Source organism: Heptranchias perlo, chromosome 4 (assembly GCF_035084215.1).
Source record: "Heptranchias perlo isolate sHepPer1 chromosome 4, sHepPer1.hap1, whole genome shotgun sequence".
In the NCBI taxonomy this organism is placed as follows: Eukaryota; Metazoa; Chordata; class Chondrichthyes; order Hexanchiformes; family Hexanchidae; genus Heptranchias; species Heptranchias perlo.
Window position 1 is genome coordinate 58,323,087 of NC_090328.1, and position 22,114 is coordinate 58,345,200.

At 41.9% G+C, this 22,114-nt stretch overlaps 1 protein-coding gene across 4 annotated transcripts in view; it reads left to right on the top strand.

Annotated features, from left to right (window-relative positions):
* The first annotated feature begins 9,520 nt into the window (after nt 1-9,520).
* The window catches only part of LOC137320955 (AP-3 complex subunit sigma-1), a 73,826-nt gene continuing 61,232 nt past the window's right edge, over nt 9,521-22,114 (top strand). For 2 of the 4 annotated variants that reach the window (XR_010962682.1, XM_067982985.1), the window contains exons 1-3: nt 9,529-9,754; nt 19,850-19,941; nt 20,793-20,904. Coding sequence is in view for 3 of the 4 variants with exons in the window: in XM_067982985.1 (XP_067839086.1) it covers nt 9,686-9,754; nt 19,850-19,941; nt 20,793-20,904 (273 nt within the window). In the remaining variant the exon portion in view is untranslated. Of the gene's footprint in view, nt 9,755-19,849; nt 19,942-20,792; nt 20,905-22,114 lie in introns of all 4 variants that reach the window. The other 2 variants (XM_067982983.1, XM_067982984.1) reach the window with 2 other exon arrangements.

Genomic DNA, 22,114 nt, shown 5'->3' on the forward strand with positions numbered 1-22,114 from the left:
TCCTGATCATCCACTGTAACTTCGGCAGAAGAGTCGCGGGCACTCCGGAAAAACTGAGTAAACGATGTTACAGCAGACGATCAGGAGAACCCTCCCCAATGAACTTAATCAAACAGATCATTACACAGCACCCAATCAAATGCCTTCTCAGCATCCTGCAAGATGGTTAGTATTATACTGCACATCACTGCAGAATCTATAAGGGGTTATCTGCAGAACACCAGCCCAAAAGATGTGCAATCTAAATAGCATGAAAATGGCAGAATTCCGTGGGTTGGCGGGGAGAAGGGCTCAGAAACATGGCAGGATCCTGATATGCCGTGGTCCCATCCCTTCTGCCATGCAAAGTAAATTTTGGCAGAAATTGAGGTAAGAAGCAATCAATGCAAAATGGCAATCCTATGTAAAAGACATGATAATGCCAGGGTGATGTCATCCATCAGAAATCTTGTCATCTCTGCCTGACGATTCACATCTGTATAACAAGATGTGAGTGCCAGTATCATTGGGTCAAGTAAGGGTTAAACATTTTTAATGCTCCTGGATGTCCCCACAATTTGGCAAATTTCTTTTGTTTTTCTGGAATGATTTTCTAATTTTTTTTGTTTTGCGGTACCTCTCCTATGCACTATCTGGCCTAAAATTAAAGATTTTGGGGGGTGAATTTGCATGAGGGTTCTCCTACTCCTCTGTCGTAACATCGGTGGAAGAACCATGGAAACCCTGAAAAATGACTTCAAAGGCTTAGACACCATTTTTCTACGGTTTCTGCAGCTCTTCCACCAAAGTTATGGCAGGAGAACCCTTGGGGAATTTGCCCTTATGACTTTTATTCACAGAACCTTAACCATGGGGTTCCAATATACTTTTAACTGATGGAGGCTGAAGAAGAGTAGGAGGAAGAGGATTAGAGGGAGGCACACCTCATCAGACTGCACAGGATAAGGATGAGACCTACTTGACATTATCCTGCAGTTAAAGTCCACAGATCCCACCAAGATGTCTATGAAGAAGTATGCTTAAGGAGACTATGCTTCACTAAAGAAGTTTTGGACGAACTTTGTGGTATGCTTCAGCTAGACCTCCAAACTACCTCCACCACTAGGACTACATTTCAGTCCCAGTGAAGATACCTGAATTTTCTTTGCTATTGGGTCATTTCTAGCAGCAACTGGTGACCCAATTTGCAGCCCATTGCTGCACACAGCAGATCACTGATGCCCTCTTTAACAAGGCAGCAAAGTTTTTATCTTTTAGTCTCACCATGAGACAAAAATGAGAGGACTTTTGCTTCTACAATGTTGCTTGCTTCCCCAGGGTTCAAGAGGCAATTCAAGTTGTTATAATTCCCACTTCTTCATCCCTGAACGTTCTAAATTAGAAGGGATTCCGCTCAATAAATATTCAGGTGGTTTGTGACCAGCAACATAAAATACTACATGCAAATGCTAAATTTGTAGGCAACTGCTTTTATTCTTAGAAACTCCCAACCCTCTTCCAAGTGGAAGGAGAAGGCTGGCTCCTGTGGGAGAAGGTCTATCCACTTCTCCTATGGCTAATGATACCTGTCTGCATGCCCTCCACAGTTGCAGAGGAGAGTTATAATGAACCCATTCCAGAGTGAACACACCTTTGGCATCTTAAATAGAAATTGCACTCTGGACAAGCATTGCAATTGAAACTTAAACTATGAACACCTATCTTTATCAGCACAGGACTTTTTTTATGACAAATGATTTTTAATGTGTAGAAATTAGTTTACAGAATGTATTTTTTCTGATCATCACACTTCCCTTTGGTGCCCCTGGGTGCTTCGTTAACACTATTCTTGTGCTCTGTTTATGTGCTGTAACCAGAGGGCCAGTGATGCCAGAGGCTGTACTCTGGGCACATGAGCCTCTTGTGACTGATGTGGTCCTGGTCTTGTGGGTGCTGAATCCTGGGAGGACACTGCTGCATGTTACTGCGATACTACAAGTGCCTAGTCTAGTCCTGTCTCCTTCCACCTATGTGAGCAGGCATCGGAGGACAATGATTACACAGCTCATGTTTTGCCATCAAGAGCGAGAGCAACATCACAAGGAGGGACTCCTGCATGCTATATGTGCTGGAGCCTGGATATGACTGTCCACTGATCAGCAGAAGGGCAAACTTAATGGTGAAGTTAGATCCTGGAAACTCTAAGAGGTGGCACCCTGGACATCCTGGATCCTGCAAGGAGTGTTTCCCCCTCCCCCCAAGGAACTTATAACCTATTTTCCTTTATTCTCTCCAAGTGATCCCCAAAAACCTGAATTTTCTGTGGCGATACTCAAAGTGGATTGGAGTATACACTGTTTTTATAATAACTGGGATTTTAGCCAGAGTAATACACAATATATTACTATCAGAACCATTGATTTATAGGTGACCATGTAAGTCAAATTGCACTTGCATTATGGGGCCTTTTGGGATTTTCAACCAGTATTTTGTTGATTAATTTCTTAAATTCTACCATTTTTCTGTGAAAGCAGAAAATTAGTGGCCCCGTTTATTATTGTATGCACTTTTGCCAACATACTCAATTTTGACCTTTAATATTTTTTAAAGGCCAGGATACAAAGCCAGATGTTATAGTTAGATGATGGTTAGAGAGAAGCATTTGTGTAAAACTAAGGTTTGGAGAAATGAAGAATATCATTATACACTCATGAAAACACAAACTGAACTCAGTTTAAAGGGGAAGGAAAGCCACTTATATTGTTTGTTGCAATAAATTGCTCCAGTGACTTGTTCCATAAGCCTACTAAGTTTTGTATGAAGCAGTTCTTCCAAATTTCCTTATTACTAATTATTTTATTTTTTTAATATGTCCCTTAGTTTTTGAATGCACCCAGTGTGTCTGATTTTGGGCTACTTATGATAACAAGTAATTATCCAAACTTGTTTTATGAATGTTATTATCTCAGTAGGTGACAAACTATCACTTAGTTTTCCATCTGCAGCCGATTAACATCACAGATTTATTTAGTGCCAGGAAAATCATGGCAATATTGTGCGCTTGATCACTTCTATAGATAATGTCTATAATCCTACATTCTGTTCATGATACAGGCTGTGTCTGAAAAAGAAAATTATAACATGTACATTGTTTCTGCAAAGGAATTAATGGAAGCATCCATTGAAATCTTTGTTGTGTTAATTGCTGGCATTTGGCAACATTTCGGTAATGAATCAATAGCAAGATCCTTGAAGAGGATTCTGTAACTAAATACAACTGTTATATCACTGCTGAATTATTCATTTACTTATTAGTTTCCTATTTTAAATTTTGCAAGAGGTCTCGTGATATTCTATCACTTTTGAAGACTAAAGTGAGATCTTATGGAGGTGCAAGATGATCCAGTATCTACAAGCAATTACCAAATCGGGTCTTCTGTTTGTTTATGCAGACACATCACCTAGACCTCAAGGCAGGGTGGACTCTTTTGAAGGTTTGGAGATTTGGGACACAAGAGCAAAAATAATCTAGAGTAACAACTGAGAAAAGATCCCAAAAAAAGTAACATGGATGTTCCCACTTATGCTCTTAAAACATTGATAATTAACCAGTCGAGAGCAGAGTTGTGCACATACGTGTTGTCGTTTGGGCACTGGTAGCACGATCTGGCTGTAGCTGGGATGTGGCAGAGCTAGTCCCTGACTCATTTCTTGCCCCACCTGAATTACTCTGAAAATCCAACAAAGGGGTTGTGGGACATCTTAGCCAACTGTTTTATGCAAGGAGTGGTGATTGTATGGAACGGATTGCCAAGGGAGGCTGATGGACCTGATTGTATCAGCAAATCCAGGACATAGTTGCATAAGTTCCTGGAGAAAAATTTGGTGGAGAGGTATGAGAAGTATTGTGGGATATGATATTTCCTAAATACTGGGACCATTTTCCTGAGCATCAGTTATGACTCCAGCTACTGGATGGTTTTCCCCTTGACATGCAGGAAAATGGTTGTGGTTGTCTGAGACCAATCATCACAGCCCCAGGACATTGCTGAAAGAGTTCCTCAAGGCGACGACCTTGGCCCAAACATCATTAGTTGCTTCATCAATGACCTTCCCTCAGTCATAAGGTCAGGAGTGGGGCTGCTTACGAACTATTCCATAATGTTCAGTTCCACTCATAACTGTTCTGATAATGAAACAAGAAAAACCCCATTCACCTCCCCTGACCTTCAACAATACCACTGTGGGCTGAGGTTCCTTGGTGCCATACTTATTTGAATACTGCCATGATGTTGAGGGCAGTTACCCTCACTTCTCTTCTTGCATTCAGCTCATGTCCATGTTTGGATCAAGGCTGTAATGAGGTCTGAAGCCAATTGATTCTGGCAGAGCCTGAGCTGACTGAGCAGGTTATAGATGAGTAGATGCTGCTAGATGGCATTGTTGATGACTCCTTCAATCACCTTTCTGATGATTGGGAGGAGGCTGATTGGGCTGGGAGAGATTTGTCCTACTTTTTGTGGATAGGAAATACCTGAACAGCTTGGCTAGATGGGCAACCAGTCCTGGTATGCAGGTCTTAAGCATTACAGCTGGATGTTGTCAGGCCATAGTTTTTGCTGTGTATAGTACACTCAGTGGCTTCTTAATGTCAGATGAAGTGAACCGAATTGGCTGGACACTGGCAACTAGAAGGCTGGGGACCTCGGAAGGAGGCCAAGTAGGATTATCCAATCGGCACTTTTAGCTGAAGACGCTTGAAAACTCTAGAGAATACAATCCCAATTTGTGTAATCTCTCCTCGTAACTTAACCCTTGAAGTCTGGGTATCATTCTAGTAAACCTATGCTGCACTCCCTCCAAGGCCAATATGTCCTTCCGAAGGTGCGGTGCCCAGAACTGCTCACAGTACTCCAGATGCGGTCTAACCAGGGTTTTGTATAGCTGCAGCATAACTTCTGCCCCCTTGTACTCTAGTCCTCTGGATATAAAGGCCACCATTCCATTAGCCTTATTGATTATTTTCTGCACCTGTTCATGACACTTCAATGATTTATGTACCTGTACCCTTAAGTCCCTTTGGACATCCACTGTTTTTAACTTTTTACCATTTAGAAAGTACCCTGTTCTATCCTTTTTTGATCCAAAATGGATGATCTCACATTTGTCTACATTGAATTCCATTTGCCACAGTTTTGCCCATTCACCTAATCTATCAATATCACTTTGTAATTTTATGTTTTCATCTACACAGCTTACAATGCCACCAATCTTTGTGTCATCGGCAAACTTAGATATGAGACTTTCTATGCCTTCATCTAAGTCGTTAATAAATATTGTGAATAATTGAGGCCCCAAGACAGATCCCTGCGGGACTCCACTAGTCACATCCTGCCAATGTGAGTACCTACCCATTATCCCTACTCTCTGTCGCCTTTCGTTCAGCCAACTTCCTAACCAAGTCCGTACTTTTCCCTCGATTCCATGGGCTTCTATCTTAGCTAACAGTTTCTTATGTGGGACCTTATCAAATGCCTCTGGAAGTCCATATAAATAACATCCATTGACAGTCCCCTGTCCACTACTTCAGTCACCTCTTCAAAAAATTCAATCAGGTTTGTCAGGCACAACCTACCTTTCACAAATCCATGCTGGCTCTCTCTGATTAACTGAAAATTTTTGAGGTGTTCAGTCACCCTATCCTTAATTATAGACTCCAGCATTTTCCCCACAACGTTTCTGTGAGGACCAGTATTTGTGGAGGCCCCCCTCCAGTCCTTGCCCTCTCGTGTGCATTTTGAGCTCTCTTCTCCTAGAAGGGGACAAAGAGCAGCCGTGTGAGTGAGTGATGTTGAAGTGGCCAATCAATGAATGCATTGCTTCTGGTGAGGCTGACCGTGAAATAGATGCATCAGAGGGTGAGTATGAAACAGAGCCATCACATTGGATGAGGATTGGGGTGAATGGTAGTGGTGGGGTGACTCGTGGGGAGGTGAGGAAATACTGAGGAAGTGCAGGTAAGTTGAGGATGAGCCTTAAGTGGGCGTGAGGAGTGATGTGATGGAGTAGTCTTGGCAGTGCAGAATGAGTTGGGGGGTGGGGGGTGATGTGCAGCACAGAATGTAGGAGAATCAGTAAGTGTACTTTGGCTGACCTAGTTAGGTCATTGAAGTCCTTCCTGCACTGGATTCAGGTATGGGCTGTGTTGCTGCTGCTGGTGACCTCCTCTGCCACCTCGAGCCTGGCCTTCTTGGTGGCAGAGGCAGGCCACTTCCTCCCATCTGCCAGGTAAAACCTCCTCACCCCATCAAGTAGCACCTGGAGTGAGGCATCGTTCAACCTCGGAGCAGCCTTGCCCCTGTGCTGCTCCATCGTGGTCTGCGGGTGTTTGTTGCAGTAAAAGCCTTTGGAGCAATGGCCCTTTAAATAGAGCTCCTCCAGCTGACAGCCTGTGATGTGGGTGCGCAGTGAGTCAGCTGCGCAGCTTTCCGACAGCAAACCTGGAAGCCACGTTAAGTGGCACCAATTGAATTGCGATCACGGAGGAAACTGACATTTTTTATTAGTCGGGTTACCCATGCGCCCAATCACCCCCCCCGCTGCCATCCCGCCTCCATTCTAATATTGGGGCTAGAGTGTGGGACTGGAGTCTCCTGTAGGCCAGAATAGATAGGTCCCCTTCCCTGAAGGACATTAGTAATCATTTGGGGTTCTCCTACTATTATTTATATAATGGTCATTTTGTTCTGTGGTGGCAGCCTACTGAATTCAATTGTTACAAATTTCTATGGTGGGATTTGAACTCTCAACCTCTGGGTTGCTGTTACCAGTACCATAACTACCACACTACTGTACCCTTCCATTAGGGCCATTTTTTGAGTCATTAGCTTTTTGGGAGTTGTGTCAGCTTTTTTGATGCAATTGGTCAACTTTTACTAGTTTTCTAAGTTGGCATATATTGTGCCACTACTGTGCAGCATCCATTTTTGGATTTGTGAAGTGCTTTGGGATATTACTACTTTAAAAGCCACTATATAATTAAGTTCATGTTATAAATATTAAATGTATGAAGTTGAAGCTACTCAATAGAGACAAGTGTGGCAAAACAAACATTGAAATTATGTGATTGTCTAGCATCCTTTATAAATGTGTAACAAATGGAATTATAAAACAGAAGCTCAGATATTATAGCTCTGTCAATATCATTGTTAAATTATGTGACACTAAAAATTACAATTAAAGGTAGGTTCCTTCCTCTACTACTAAAGTCTGACATACTATATTAGGTGTTTTATGGCACTTTATCATACTTGCATCTCCTACATAGAAATGAAACAGTAAGAAAGCCTTTTCCTATACCCATATTAATTGGGTTTGCAACCTATTTTCCAATGTAAAAATGTATAATATATGGAAAATTACAGTAGTTTGATGTAATGCACTGCGACTCATTTATTACCCTAGTTTTTTTTAAGCCTTGCTTATTTTTTTTTCAAAAAGTAGGTCTACTTTATTGCAATCTGCCAGTTTAGAAAAAAAAATTGTTGGTGAAATAAAATCTTTTTGAGTCTCCTTCAGAGAACTCAGAAAGAAAAGTACAAACCGCAATCAGATATAGCTACACACAGACTATTAATTTTACTGATGTCCTTTTCGTAAATATTACAAGAAGCAAAACTTACCAAACTGTATTCCAGACTTAATGTCAGCTTGAAAGTTTCTCTCTAAAAGGCTTGGATTTTTAATACCAATCTCATCAATTAACAAGCACATCCCCAAATTTAATCGCTCCACCATTGGCGGCTGTGCCTTCAGCTGCCTAGGCCCGAAGCCCTGGAATTCCCTCCCTAAACCTGTCCGCCTCTCTCCGCCTTAAAACCTACCTCTTTGACCAGGCTTTTGGTCACCTCTCCTAATACCTCCTTATGTGGCTCGGTGTCAAATTTTGTTTGATAACGCTCCTGTGAAGCGCCTTAGGACGTTTTACTACATTAAAGGGGCTATATAAATGCAAGTTGTTGTCATTACTTCGAAGGCATAGGAATGTGGAAGACAATACATTTTAAAAATCATTATTAGAACACTAAATGATCTTTAAATTGTCAGAGGTGCTATCTTTCAGATAAGGTATTAAACCAAACCGTGAATGGAAAAGATTGCATGGCTCTATTCAAAGGAGAGCAGGAGTTCCACAGGGCAGTGTCCTAGGCCCAACCATCTTCAGCTGCTTCATCAATGACCTTCCCTCCACCATAAGGTCAGAAATGGGGATGTTCGCTGATGATTGCACAGTGTTCAGTTCCATTCGCAACCCCTCAAATAATGAAGCAGTCCGTGCCCGCATGCAACAAGACCTGGACAACATCCAGGCTTGGGCTGATGCCAAGTAACATTCGCACCAGACAAGTGCCAGGCAATGACCATCTCCAACAACAGAGTTTAACCACCTCCCCTTGACATTCAACGCCATTATCATCACCGAATCCCCCACCATCAACATCCTGGGGGTCACCATTGACCAGAAACTTAACTGCACCAGCCATATAAATACTGTGGCTACAAGAGCAGGCTGGATATTCTGCAGCGAGTGACTCACCTCCTGACTCCCCAAAGCCTTTCCACCATCTACAAGGCACAAGTCAGGAGTGTGATGGAATACTCTCCACTTGCCTGGATGAGTGCAGCTCTAACAACACTCAAGAAACTCGACACCATCCAGGACAAAGCAGCCTGCTTGATTGGCACCCCATCCGCCACCCTAAACATTCACTCCCTTCACCACCGATGCACAGTGGCTGCAGTGTGTACCATCCACAGGATGCACTGCAGCAACTTGCCAAGGCTTCGTCGATAGCACCTCCCAAACCCGCGCTCTCTACCACTTAGAAGGACAAGAGCAGCAGGCACATGGGAATAACACCACCTGCACGTTCCCCTCCAAGTCACACACCATCTCGACTTGGAAATATATCGCTGTTCCTTCATCGTCGCTGGGTCAATAATCCTGGAACCCCCTTCCTAACAGCACTGTGGGAGAACCTTCACCACACGGACTGCTGCGGTTCAAGAAGGCGGCTCACCACCTTCTCAAGGGCAATTAGGGATGGGCAATAAATGCCGGCCTCACCAGCGACGCCACATCCCATGAACAAATGAAAAAAAAGGCCTTCTCCTGGTATCCAGGCCAACAATTATCCCTCAACCAACACCCAAAAAACAGACTGATTGGTCATTTATCTCATTGCTGTTTGTGGGACCTTACTTTGCTCAAATTGGTTGTCACCTTTGCAACATTGACTCTACTTAAAAAGTAGTTCATTGACTGTGAAACGATTTGGGACGTCCTGAATAAATAAATACAAGTTCTTTCTTAACCAAAGAAAGAATAAAATCTGCTGAATTTTGGGAAATATCTTTGAATATTTATTTTCTTTAACATTCTGAATTGGAAACTGAATCAGTTATTCCAAAATGAACATCCCGATTGGCATTTCGAAATAGCACGGTTACTTTCAGCTACCTCCTCTGAACTGTTGCGGCTGCCGTCACCATTGAAAGCCTTGCCGATGGGGGAGTTTCCGGTGCCTTGTGACGGACGGTTTGTTTAGGACTCAGTTCCGTGTTTTCCCCCCACATTCCCTCCCCTCATGTTTCGGAGAAATTCCGCTGCCAGTCGGTGTTTCGAAGGCAGAGCCGTTCAGTCATCATGATTAAAGCCATTCTGATCTTTAACAATCACGGCAAGCCGCGCCTCTCCAAGTTCTATGAACGCTATGTGAGTATGAGACGGTCCCAGGGCCGGCAGAGGTGGGGATGGCGAGTCTTTGAAGTGGCCGTTAGGTGTCAACTGCCTGGGCTCTCGCTCGCGATCAGAAGAGTGACCCGGAACACGCGCCCCGGGCCAGGTTCCAAGCAAGGACTCGCGCACTGTACCGGCTTGCCTTAAAGTAAGGGGTCAAGCGCGTGAAGGGTGAGGGTCAATATTGGGCAATCATAGAGCGCGAGCAGAGCCGCTCCACTTCACTTGAGGAACATTCTTATAAATTAAACTGGTGCTCATAGAGCTGGTTTTGAATTCTAGGATTGTTTGTGTGCGTGTGAAGTTATTGGATGCGTTGCTCTTTTTTTTTAGAAAGAGCATGCACCAGATCGCAATTTAATCCAAAGATTTTTCAATTATTGCTGAATTAATCATCTAGCTCTCGACGCAAAATTCCAAAGTAAAATTTCAGAATTATACAGACAACAAATCGGTATTCCTTATTTCGAAATGCTGCTCTCCAAAAGATCAGGTGCTAGCAATTCTCATGAGATAGCGGCTGAACGAATGGTGTGTACAGGTGCGTGAAATCAGACATCAGCTGTACGAAGAGCTGTTTGACAAACTCTTTTTAGAGAAAAAACATGTAGAGCGCAAACACACAAAATCACGTCAGCCTGTATTATTTATGCATCGGGTCATGGTAGGCGTTGAGGTTATCGAAGGCAAAAGTTTCCCAAATACCGTTTTTAGGAATGGTAGTGTCCGCTTAAAGACAACAGAGGCGACCCCATTAAAGTTCGTTTTTTTGTGGGGGGGAAGAGCGACTGAGGGGAAGGAAGGTGTGCAATTGATATATAAATGGTTAATATTGAATTGTGTTGATCAGTGAATTGGAAAGTGGCATTATATGCCCGGCTGTATTGTGTTCTATTATTCCTGTCAACATTTTAAAAAGTGTATGTGAGACCCTAATTATTATTGAGTGCAGATAGGGTGTTAATTAGTGGATGGTTGAGTGATTTTGTGCCTTCGCTGTTTTTGGAACTAATCAGCTGTTCCAACAGCGTCAATGTCATTTAGATACAAGACTAGCCATTGTAGACATTATGCTAAAATTCAGGCCTGATGGTACACCAGTGAAAACATCATCAGCTACTTTATTGACATGATTTTACTGTCCACTTTATAAATACTGTCATTGTATACTGGGGAAGTGAAAAAGAAAATGAGGGGTTAAGAGACAGTGTGAGAGTAGAGTAGTGGCCAACATAAAAGGGATTCCAAAAGTTTTCTACAGACATGTTAACAGTAAATGGGTAGAAAGAGGAAGGGTGGGGCCGATTAGGAACCATCGAGGAGATCTACTCGTGGAGGCAGTGGGCATAGCTGAGGTACGAAATGAGTACTTTGCATCGGTCTTTACCAAGGAAGAAGATGCTGCTAGAGTCTCTGTAAAGGAAGATATGGATAAGATACTGGATGGGCTAAAAATTGAGAAAGAAGAGGTACTAGAAAGGCTAGCTGTATTAAAATAGATGTCACCTATTCCGGATGGGATACACCCTAGGATGCTGGGGAAAATTGTGGAAGTACTGGCCATAATCTTCCTGACATCCTTAGATACGGGAGTGGTGCCAGAGGACTGGCGAATTGCAATTGTTACACCCTTGTTCAAAAAAGGGTGTAAAGATAAACCCAGCAACTACAGGCTAGTCAGTTTAACCTTGGTGGTGGGGAAACTTTTGGCAACGATAATCTGGGACAGAATTAAGTCACTTAGACGAGTGTGGATTGATTAGGGAAAGTCAGCATAGATTTATCAAATCGAGTTTAACCAACTTGATGGAGTTTTTTGATGTGGTAACAGAGGGTTGATGAGGGCAGTGCAGTTGATGTGTATGTGGATTTTTAAAAGTGTTTGATAAAGTGCCAAATTGTAGGCTTGCTATTAAGATGGTGACCCATGGAATAAAGGGGGCCATAGCAACATGGATACAGAATTGGCTAAATGACAGGAAACAGAGAGTAGTGGTGAGCGGTTGTTTTTTGGAGTGGAGGGAGGTGTGCAGTGGTGGTCCCCATGGTCGGTGCTGGGACCACTGCTACTTGATATATATGAATGATGTGAACTTGGGAGTACAAAGCACAATTTCCAAATTTGCAGATGAGACAAAACTTGGAAGGGTAGTGAACAGTGAGGAGGATAGCGAAAGACTTCGAGGATATATACGCTCTGGTGGCATAGGCGGACACGTGGCAGATGAAGTTTCTCTCAGAAAAATGCGAGGTGATGCATTTCGGTAGGAAAAATGAGGAGCGGCAATATAAACTAGAGGGCACAATTCTAAAAGGGGTAGAGGAACAGAGAGATCTGGGGGTGTATGTACATAAATTGTTTTAGGTGGCAGGGCAGGTTAAGAAAGCGGTTTAAAAAAGCATTCGGGGTCCTGGGCTTTATAAATAGAGGCATAGAGTACAAAAGCAAGGAAGTCATGATGAACCTTTACAAAACACTGGTTTGGCCACAACTGGAGTATTGTCCAGTTCTGGGCACTGCACTTTAGGAAGGATGTGAAGGCCATAGATAGGGTGCAGAGGAGATCTACTAGAATGATTCCAGGGATGAGAAACTTAAATTATGGGGATAGGCTGGAGAAGCTGGGATTGTTCTTCTGGGAACAGAGAAGGTTGAGAGGAGATTTGAGAGAGGAATTCAAAATCATGAAGGGTCTAGACAGAGTAGATAGAGAGAAACTGTTCCCATTGGCGGAGGGGTCAGAACCAGAGGGCATAGATTTAAGGTGATTGGCAAAAGAACCGAAGGTGACATGAGGAAAAACTTTTTTACACAGCGAGTGGTTAGGATCTGGAATGCACTGCCCGAGGAAGTGGTGGAGGCAGATGTAAACATGGCTTTCAAAAGGGAACTGGGTAAGTACTTGAAACAAAAAAAAATGTGCAGGGCTACGGGGATAGGGCGGGGCAGTGGGACTAGCTGGATTGCTTATGCATAGAGCCAGCGTGGACTTGATGGGCCGAATGGCCTCCTTCGCTGCTGTAAACTTCTATGATTCTTACCTTGTCTTAACCTTATTTATTCTTGTTAATCTTTGTTTCAGTAATCTAATAATTAAGTAATTTATGTAACTATCTGCTCAAAATTGCCGTTTGAGTTACCTCTATCAGCTGTTCAAATCAAATGTATTTGGATGTTTTCAATTAAGCAAATAGTTTTCAATGCTGGGTGCAAATAATTGTGCAGACACTCATGATGCTGCTTCTAGCCAGGCCTGTTCTTTGAATAACTTTTTAACTGATCTTTCCTCATTAAAGTTTTGGAGCACACTCTCTCCCCTTTTTCTCTTAAGCTAAAACATTTCAGGATGCAAAGACTTAATTGTTTGAGAATAGTTGTATGGTTTGATTTAGAATTTTGGCCCATATTTTCCTGTCAAAATAACGGTGAGGCTAATGGTGCTCGTCATTATTTATGTGCAAATGGTATAGCAACTTCAGGCGAGGGACAGTTGCGTGGTTAAACTCAAATATCCAAAAGTTGTTGTCTGAGTTGCACTGCTTTGTGAAAGTGGCATCTTCCTGTCTGGCTCACCATTGAAATACATGGAATGGTGTGAAGCAACTGTATTTGCGCAGTAGATATAAACTAAACTCATCACAGAAAGTTAAGTCTTGTCTATTCCAGTCTAAGTACTCTTTTAATGATGTGATAAGTGTTGATTACTGCCAAACAACCTCTGTGGCACTGAAAATTAACTATTACAAGTGTGGAGTCTCATTCCTTCAGGTTTTAATTGTTGGAGATTTTAAAAATGTGAAGTTTTAAATTTTAACTTTTCTCTTTTGTGTCTCTTTCTCTTTCTCTCTCAATCCAATCTTTTTTTCCCTCTCTGTTTCTCCTTCTGTACCTGATTTGACATTGAATTCACCCACTGTAATTTATACTTCCTTCTCAGTCCTTGCGCTGTTAATTTCACAATCCTTCAATCTGATTGGTTAAGGAGATACTCAGGTCCCAGATGCCCTGTTTCTCTCGCTGTGACGTCATCAGCTCGCACTTTCAGCAACTTGTCACACAACAAATTTAAAAACCTAAACGTGCAAGGGCAAGTCTAACTGACGGCAGATGCCGTTAAAGGACCTGCCACAGCAAATTATTGCTGGCACAGTATTGCTGTCTGGCATATGTATCTGCACACGTGCAAATCTTAGTTCCTTGGCATTGAATGCTGGTTAATTTTAATGTTAGCAGAGAGTTGGCCATGCCATTTTCTATTGGCCAATACTAAGAATATTTGCAGTTTCAAAAGCTTCCAGGTGATCCTTTATGCTGCTTGTGAATTTTTAAACTTTTTATTTCTCACTGGTTGCAGTTCTGAAGCCAATGTAGAATGAGGCAACCTCCTGGAGGTAATCTAGGATCTCTTGCCTAAGTTCAGTTTAGGTGACTTTTGCTAGGCTTTCCTGCTCTAGTGCCATGATTTTCCACCCATTTGCTTTTTTAATAGGCGTAAAATTGTGGGCTGACATTTGCAGAAGCAGGAAACCATGGCTGTTATCTCCATATTACACTGCACAGCTTACATTGCTTTGAAGGGGAAGTTGCTTTGCATTGATGCAATCTATGTAGTTTAACTGGCTTATGTGATTTATACTCCAGTCCAGATGAAAAACTTTGCAGCTTTAAAGAATAACTGAGTTTTAGCCTAACCAGGAATGACTTTTGATAGGCTATTCTGACTATAGTTGTCCATCATAAAAGTACGTGTCTGTGGTTTACAGGAACCGTGATGTGTGTTTTCCAAATGAGCAATTTTGGAGTTTGTAGCTTGTGATAAGTTGCTGTCACAAAAGAAATTTGCTCTTACAAGGTATTACAGTTGAAGTGAATAAATAAGTTGATTTTTTTTTGATTAGTTTTGGATCTCTTCAATTCGGTTGCGGTTATATCTCTCAGTTGAGAAAACCAGTTAATTATATCTGTGCCTGAAGCAGACATTAATTATTTAACAGTTACTTCACAAGGTAATAACTAGTTGTCGTCTCAGTTACAACATCTGCACTCTTTCACAACATCAGTTACACAAATTTCAAAATATTACTTTGTGCTTTTTTCAAAAATTCAATGTAATGATTTGTTTAGAAGTATGTGCAGAAACTGCTTTGTAAGGTCAGATTTCAAAACTACCAGGATCTCTTGGATTACATTGCTTGTATGTAATGTGAATTATAGGAGGAACAGTATAAAAAGTAATCAATTCAAAGGTTAGCATTGCACAAAATGCAGATGTCCATTATTAAATTGAGTTCCACACCAAGTAGACTGATGCTTTAGTGCATTTCTGAAGAAATGCAGCATTGTCTGAAGTGCCTTCCAATGGATGGGATCTTAGTTATAAAGTCACATTTTAAAGTACTGTACGAGTGTAAGTATATTAATACAATGTGCATTTGGTTAAGGAATCGAAGAAAAAGTAATGAGCTTTCCAAGCAACATTTCAGCACAAAGCTCTAACTCCGAGTAATTCAGCCTGAGCTCTGTAATGGAGAAGGGATCTGACGTTCACTCCACTTGGTTACAGATTGTATCACTGGTAATGATAGTGGACGGAGGAATGTGTAATGATTAATTAAAGGCATCATGCAAGAAGCATAATGCACAACACATAAGCATATCAGCTTGTGTCTCTTTGGTATATTAGTATGCATCTACTAAACGAGCCTAGTGACAGCATTTGTACAACAGAAAAATAATCCAGTCCTTCTCCCTTATAGTTTTGATTTTATAATCCTTTCAGTAAACATTTGTAGCTGTTAGTGAGTATAATGGGGAAGAACATTTTAGTATCGAAATCAAATGTGGATTACCAGGTCATACCGTGCTCTTGTGTGGATTATACAGCATATCTTGCACAAAGTGACCTTGCCTTGATTCCGTTATTATACAAGTACTTTCAAGCCATGTTTATGCTCCATGCGGTAAATGCTGTGCAAATTTCTGTGTATGGAGACATCAAATCTCTAGCAGCTCAGGATGCATCACCTCCACTGAAATCAACTTGAGGTGTTGGTCTTGTAGTACAATAGAACCATAGAAGTTTACAGCAAAGGAGGCCATTTAGCCTGCTCTATTTGTACTGGTTTTTAGCTAGAGCAATTTAACACTAATCCCAGTGTTATACCCACTCCCCGTCTGACTCCTCAGGTGGACGTAAAAGATCCCACAGCACTGGGATGCTCTAAGGTCGTGAAAAGCACTATATAAATGCAAGTCTATATTTTTCCTTCCCTTCCCCCCCCCCCCTTTTTCCTTTCCTTTCCTTCCCTCCCCCCTCTCCTCGCCCCCCCCCCCCCATTTACTATATCAAAACCCCATATAGTTTTGTACACCTCTATTAAATCTTCTCTTAACATTGCTCTGCTCTAAGGCGAACAATCCTGGCTTCTCAAGTCTTTCCACATAACTGAAGTCCCTTATCCCTGGTACCATTCTAGTGAATCTCCTCACAAAGATCAGAAGAGGAGTGAGAGGCAAGAATGTGTTTTTGTCGCCCAGTTTTCAACATCTATGCTGTAAATTCATTGAGGCCTTTTGGGCGACAGAAGTTGGGTTGAAGGATCAATGGAAAATTGAGCTATTCAGATACAGTATTGATTTGCAGATGTGAGATTACAAGAGATACTTGAGAGGGTAATTGTCAAGTTTGGAATGTGGATTAAAAATAAATTCTGAGATGAAGTCAATTTGACCTTTTTTGAGTGAACAAAATGGAAGAAAAAAAAGCAAGTAAATAAAAGTTTTTAAAGAAAAAGAGGTGGCTGCAGAGATAGTGGATGCATTGGTTATGATGTTCCAAAATTCCCGAGATTCTAGAACAGTCCCAGTGGATTGGAAGGTATCAAATGTTAAACCTCGCTATTCAAGAAAGGAGGGAGAGAGAAAACACGGAACTACAGGCCAGTTAGCCTGACATCAGTAGTAGGGAAAATGCTGGAATCTATTAAGGAAGTGGTAATAGGGCATTTAGAAAATCATAATTTGATTAGGCAGAGTCAACATGGTTTTAAGAAAGGGAAATTGTGCTTGACAAATTTTTTAGTTGTTTGAGGATGTAACTAGCAGGGTAGATAAAGGAGAGCCAGTGGATGTCGTATATTTGCATTTTCAAAAGGCATTCAATAAGGTGCCACATAAAAGGTTGTTACGCAAGATAAGGGCTCATGGAGTTGGGGGTAACATTAGCATGGATAGAGGATTGGTTAGCGGACAGAAAACAGTAGAGATAAATGGATCATTTTCAGGTTGGCAGGCTGTAACTAGTGGGATGCCGCAAGGATCGGTACTTGCGTCTCAGCTATTTACAATCTATATCAGTGACTTGGATGAAGGGACTGAGTGTAATGTATCTAAGTTTGCTGAAGATACAAAGCTAGTTGGGAAAGTAAGCAGTGAGAAGGGCACAGAGTCTGCAAAGGGACATACAGGTGAAGTGAGTGGGCAAGAAGGTAGCAGATGGAGTATAATGTGGGGAAATGTGAGGTTATTCAGTTTGGTAGGAAGAATAGAAAAACAATTTTTTAAATGGTGAGAAACTATTAAATGTTGGTGTCCAGAGAGACTTGGGTGTCCTGGTACAAGAAACACAAAAAGTTAGCATGTAGGTATAGCAGGCAGCTAGGAAAGCAAATGGCATGTTGGCCTTTATTGCAAGGGGGTTGGAGTACAAGAGTAAGGAAGTCTTACTACAATTGTACATGGCTTTGGTGCGACCTCACCTGGAGTACTGTGTACAGTTTCGTTCTCCTTATCTAAGGAAGGATATACTCACCTCAGAGGCGGTGCAATGGAGGTTCACTAGATTAATTCCAGGGATGAGAGGGTTGTCCAATGAAGAGAGGTTGAGTAGAATGGGCCTATACTCTCGAGTTTAGATGAATGAGAGGTGATCTCATTGAAACATAAGATTCTGAGGAGGCTTGACAGGGTAGATGCTGAGAGGTTGTTTCCCATGGCTGGAGAGGCCAAAATCTGGGGGCGTAGCCTCAGGATAAGGGGTCGGCCATTTAAGACTGAGATGAGGAGGAATTTCTTTACTGAGGGTTGTGAATGTTTAGAATTCTCTACCACAGAGGGCTGTGAACTCTTAGTCATTGAGTATATTCAAGGCTGAGATGGATAGATTTTTGGACTCTAGGGGAATCAAGGGATATGGGGATTAGGCAGGAAAGTGGAGTTGAGGCCGCAGATCAGCCATGATCTGATTGATTGGCAGAGCAGGCTTGAGGGGTCATATGGCCTACTCATGGTCCTATTTCTTACGTTCTTATAAGCAAAAAAGGACTACAGATACTCAATCTGAAATGGAAACACAAAATGCTGGAAACACAGCAGGCCAGTCAGCATTTCCTGGAGAGAACTGAGGAGTTGACCTTTCAGGTATGGACCCCATATGAACATACGGGTAGGAGAAGACCAAATGGTCCATCAAGCCTGCTCCACAATTATGATGCATGCAGCATCATGACTAGACACTTCTCCCCCCGCCCCCCCCCCTGCCTTGCAGCTATGTAATCTCCTGGGATAGGCAAAAAACCCAGAGCCAATAAGGGAAAAAAGATGTGGAAAATTTCTTTTTCAAAACTGGCCAATGACAGTGAGTTGGGGGTTGCACTTGTGTCAAAATTGAAGCGTTCAATAAAGCAGTCCCCAATGTAGAGGAGACCACCCCAAACAAATAAAGTTGTTTACTTGGGCAGTCTAATAAATGTTACTTTGGCTACCTACAATTACAAAAAAAGGAGTTTTTATGTGGCTGAAATTAAGCTCGTGATAAGTAGTGCGCTTATGTGATTAGCAGCATTTACGAATGTGAAAACTGGACTTTCAAAGCTGCAGTAAGAAGAACGCTGAAGGCATTTGAATTGTGGAGTGACAAACATTTGCTGAAAATTAGTTGGACAAGGAAATGGCTAATGAGAGGGTCCTTAACTAGCACAAGAAAAGAGAAATCATGAGATGATCATGAGAAAAATTAGATACTGTGACCATATTATTTGAGGGTCACAGAACATTGTTAGCTTTCTTACAACACCAGGTTATAGTCCAACAGCTTTATTTGAAATCACAAGCTTTCGGAGCTTTCCTCCTTCGTCAGGTGAGGAAGGAGGAAAGCTCCGAAAGCTTGTGATTTCAAATAAAGCTGTTGGACTATAACCTGGTGTTGTAAGACTCCTTACATTTGTCCACCCCAGTCCATCACCGGCACCTCCACATCATTGTTATCTTTGTTACTGTCTAAAAGAAACAGTAATTGATCACAAGGCAGGAAAAGAAAAAATGACCAGATGATATGACTGAACAGGCAGGTGTAACATCAGGAACAGGTACAATTTATCTTCATAGTCAGAAAAATATGAAGTACATTGGTCACCAGTCTCGAGAGCAGATATAGAACACATCAAGGAATTTCTTTCGCCTCTCTCTCTCTTCCACCTCACAGCACATCTTCACTGTTAATAGCTGGTGCATGGGTCCACACAGGAATCATGTAATTGGGACTATTTTGAACATGCACTGTTCCCAGGAAGCTGTCTAAGGCAAATCTAAGGATAAGTGCTTTGAGCTTTTGGAACCTACTCCCAGTGCTGTCTTTTAGTGCATGGACATTTGTCTTTAATTCATTAAAAGGCATTTTCTCTTCAATTTTCACAGGCTTTGGGACTTCAATATGCCACAAAGCATAGCTGACTCCATGGGCTGAATGTCTGACTCCTGCTTTAGAGTTTTACATCATTTTGTTGTGGGTTTCAATATCCTTCCCCCCTCCCCACTCTTTGTCCACATCTGCAATGGATATCCAACTGAAGCTGCATAGGCATTGGTGCAGTGTGAAGGAGATGGAGGAATAAGGCCACTTTTTTGTGTTTGGTGTATTCTACTATTTCATGCCTTTGCTGCTATTCAGTACTATCTACATTGAGTATTGTAGCTACAAGTGTCTGCTTAAGACTTTGTTTTAAAAGATGTATTAGCTTTTTATGTGATGACAGCTGCTTTTAAATTATAAATTAGCTTGTATTAATTTACAGAGTGAAGACACACAACAGCAAATTATAAGGGAGACATTCCATTTGGTGTCAAAAAGAGATGAAAATGTCTGTAATTTCTTGGAAGGTGGCATGTAAGTAATGTGATTTTTAAAAACAAAGTCCTAGCAAAAGTATGGTTTCAGAGATGAGCACTTCACTTGAACCAAAAACTATTTCTGTGGTAAATGATGACATCTGTGTGTAGAATATCAGTGAAAATGGATGCAGTGTAATTGCTGGAAGAAATTAGGAACCAGACTGCCTGCATATTGTGTTGCATAGTGTTAAGCTAACTTAAGCTCTGTATAATGGTGTAAGGTAACCTGATGCTACTTTTTTGTTGATGCATCAGAGTTCAGGAGTAACATGGACTTTTTCCAGTCACAATTTTTGACTCTGTTCTGTGCTTTACATTTATATTTTCATATGTAAGCTTGGGTGTTCAAGTTTTGCTTGGTTATTGTGCTCAACTGAGCAGCTTATCAAAGCAAGGTTGATGTTCAGATCTACCTACCTCAAATGGGTTGTGTTTTAACAACAAATCATGTCTTTTGTGGCCACAGTGCAGAGGTATCCAAAGTACTTGGTGCTATGCATTTTCTGTTTGGAAAAATAGTGTCTGCAATAAGATACGGTGTGTATGTACCAGAATACACAGTAATGAATTGGAGGTCAGAAGATTGCCTTTCACATCTTGTAAAAAAGTGTACACACTTAACATTTATGCCACTTTCTGGGAATGGGGGCATTGCAACCAAAATGCCAGTCTTTGCTCATAATAAATGTGAGTAACATATTGTTCCAATTGACATTTACTGAAGCAGGCGTTTGAAGAATAATAAGGGGATGTGTGTAACTTATAAAATAAAACTGTTTTGCTGCTTTGATAAAAGTTGTGCCTTGATGTAAGTTGTAACTTTTTTTCTGTAATTTCTTATTTCAGGTTAATTGGGGGTGCAGATAATAAACTTATTTACAGACATTATGCAACTTTGTATTTTGTCTTCTGTGTGGATTCTTCAGAAAGTGAACTGGGCATCCTGGACCTAATTCAGGTATGTGTGCATACACGATCTCTCAGCTTGGATGAGGTATCTAGTAAAGACATTGGAGTTGGTCACTAACCACTTAAGTTCTAGATGAGAGTCCCCTGTTCAGGTACAAGTGAATTGAATCTGCAGCAGTTGCCTGCTGCACAGAATTATACAAGTTTCTGATCTTTGTTCTATAACTTCAGTTATGAGGGACCTAGGTCTAAAATTGTGGAGTGTCGATTTGCTCGTAATTCGACTTAGAGGATTGAGGAAGTTTGTGTCTGGGTATTGGGGCACAGTGTCCGACTCTACTGTTAACTTGTACCATGTATAACGACATCAGAAGCTAAATACAGATAAGGGAGGCGATTACTTATCTAGAGAGGAAACGTTTGAAATAAAGTATATTTTAAATTTTTTTTATTGAACTGTGTATCTTCAAATTCTATGTAAATATCTCAATTTCAAACCAATACATTACAGATCACACAGAATGCGATCTCAATATTACAATTCAAACACAGTATATTCCTTATGATTCATGGTGTACAATACAAGGTGGGGTGGCCTTTCCCCATAGGGTCTTTGCGTAGGTTGCACCTTCAGTATGTCCCGCAGCACGTACTCCTTGGCCTTCGAATGTGCCAGTCGGCGACTCTTGGTCGTGGACAGCTCCTTCAGCTGGAAGACCAGCAGGTGGACCAAAAGGATTCCTTCACAGAGTTGATGGTCTTCCAGCCGCAGGTGATGTCTGTCTCGGTGTGCGTCTCTGGGAACAGCTGGTAGAGCACAGTGTCCTGTGTTACCGAACTGTTGGGGATGAACCGGGACAGATACCAATGCATCTCTCTCCATACCTTCTGTGCGAAGGGGCAGCCCATCAGGATGTGGGCGACAGTTTCCTCCCTGCCGCAGCCTCGAGGGCAGCGTGCGGTGACGTTGAGATTCCATGCGTGTTGGAAGGACTGCACTGAGATGGCCTTTCTCACCACCATTCAGGCTACATCGTGGTGCCTGTTTGTCAGTTCTGGGGATGAGACATTCTGACAAATGGCATCGACCGTCTGGTCGGCGAAGAACCCAATTAAGTTTGCCTTCTCCTTTCCTTGCAGGACTGTCAGGGCGTTTTGTGTCGACCACTGTCTGATGGCCATGTGGTTGAAGGGGTTCCCCCTCAGGAACTTCTCCACCTGGGACAGGTGTGGAGGGGGGAGACGGTCCAGCTGGACGG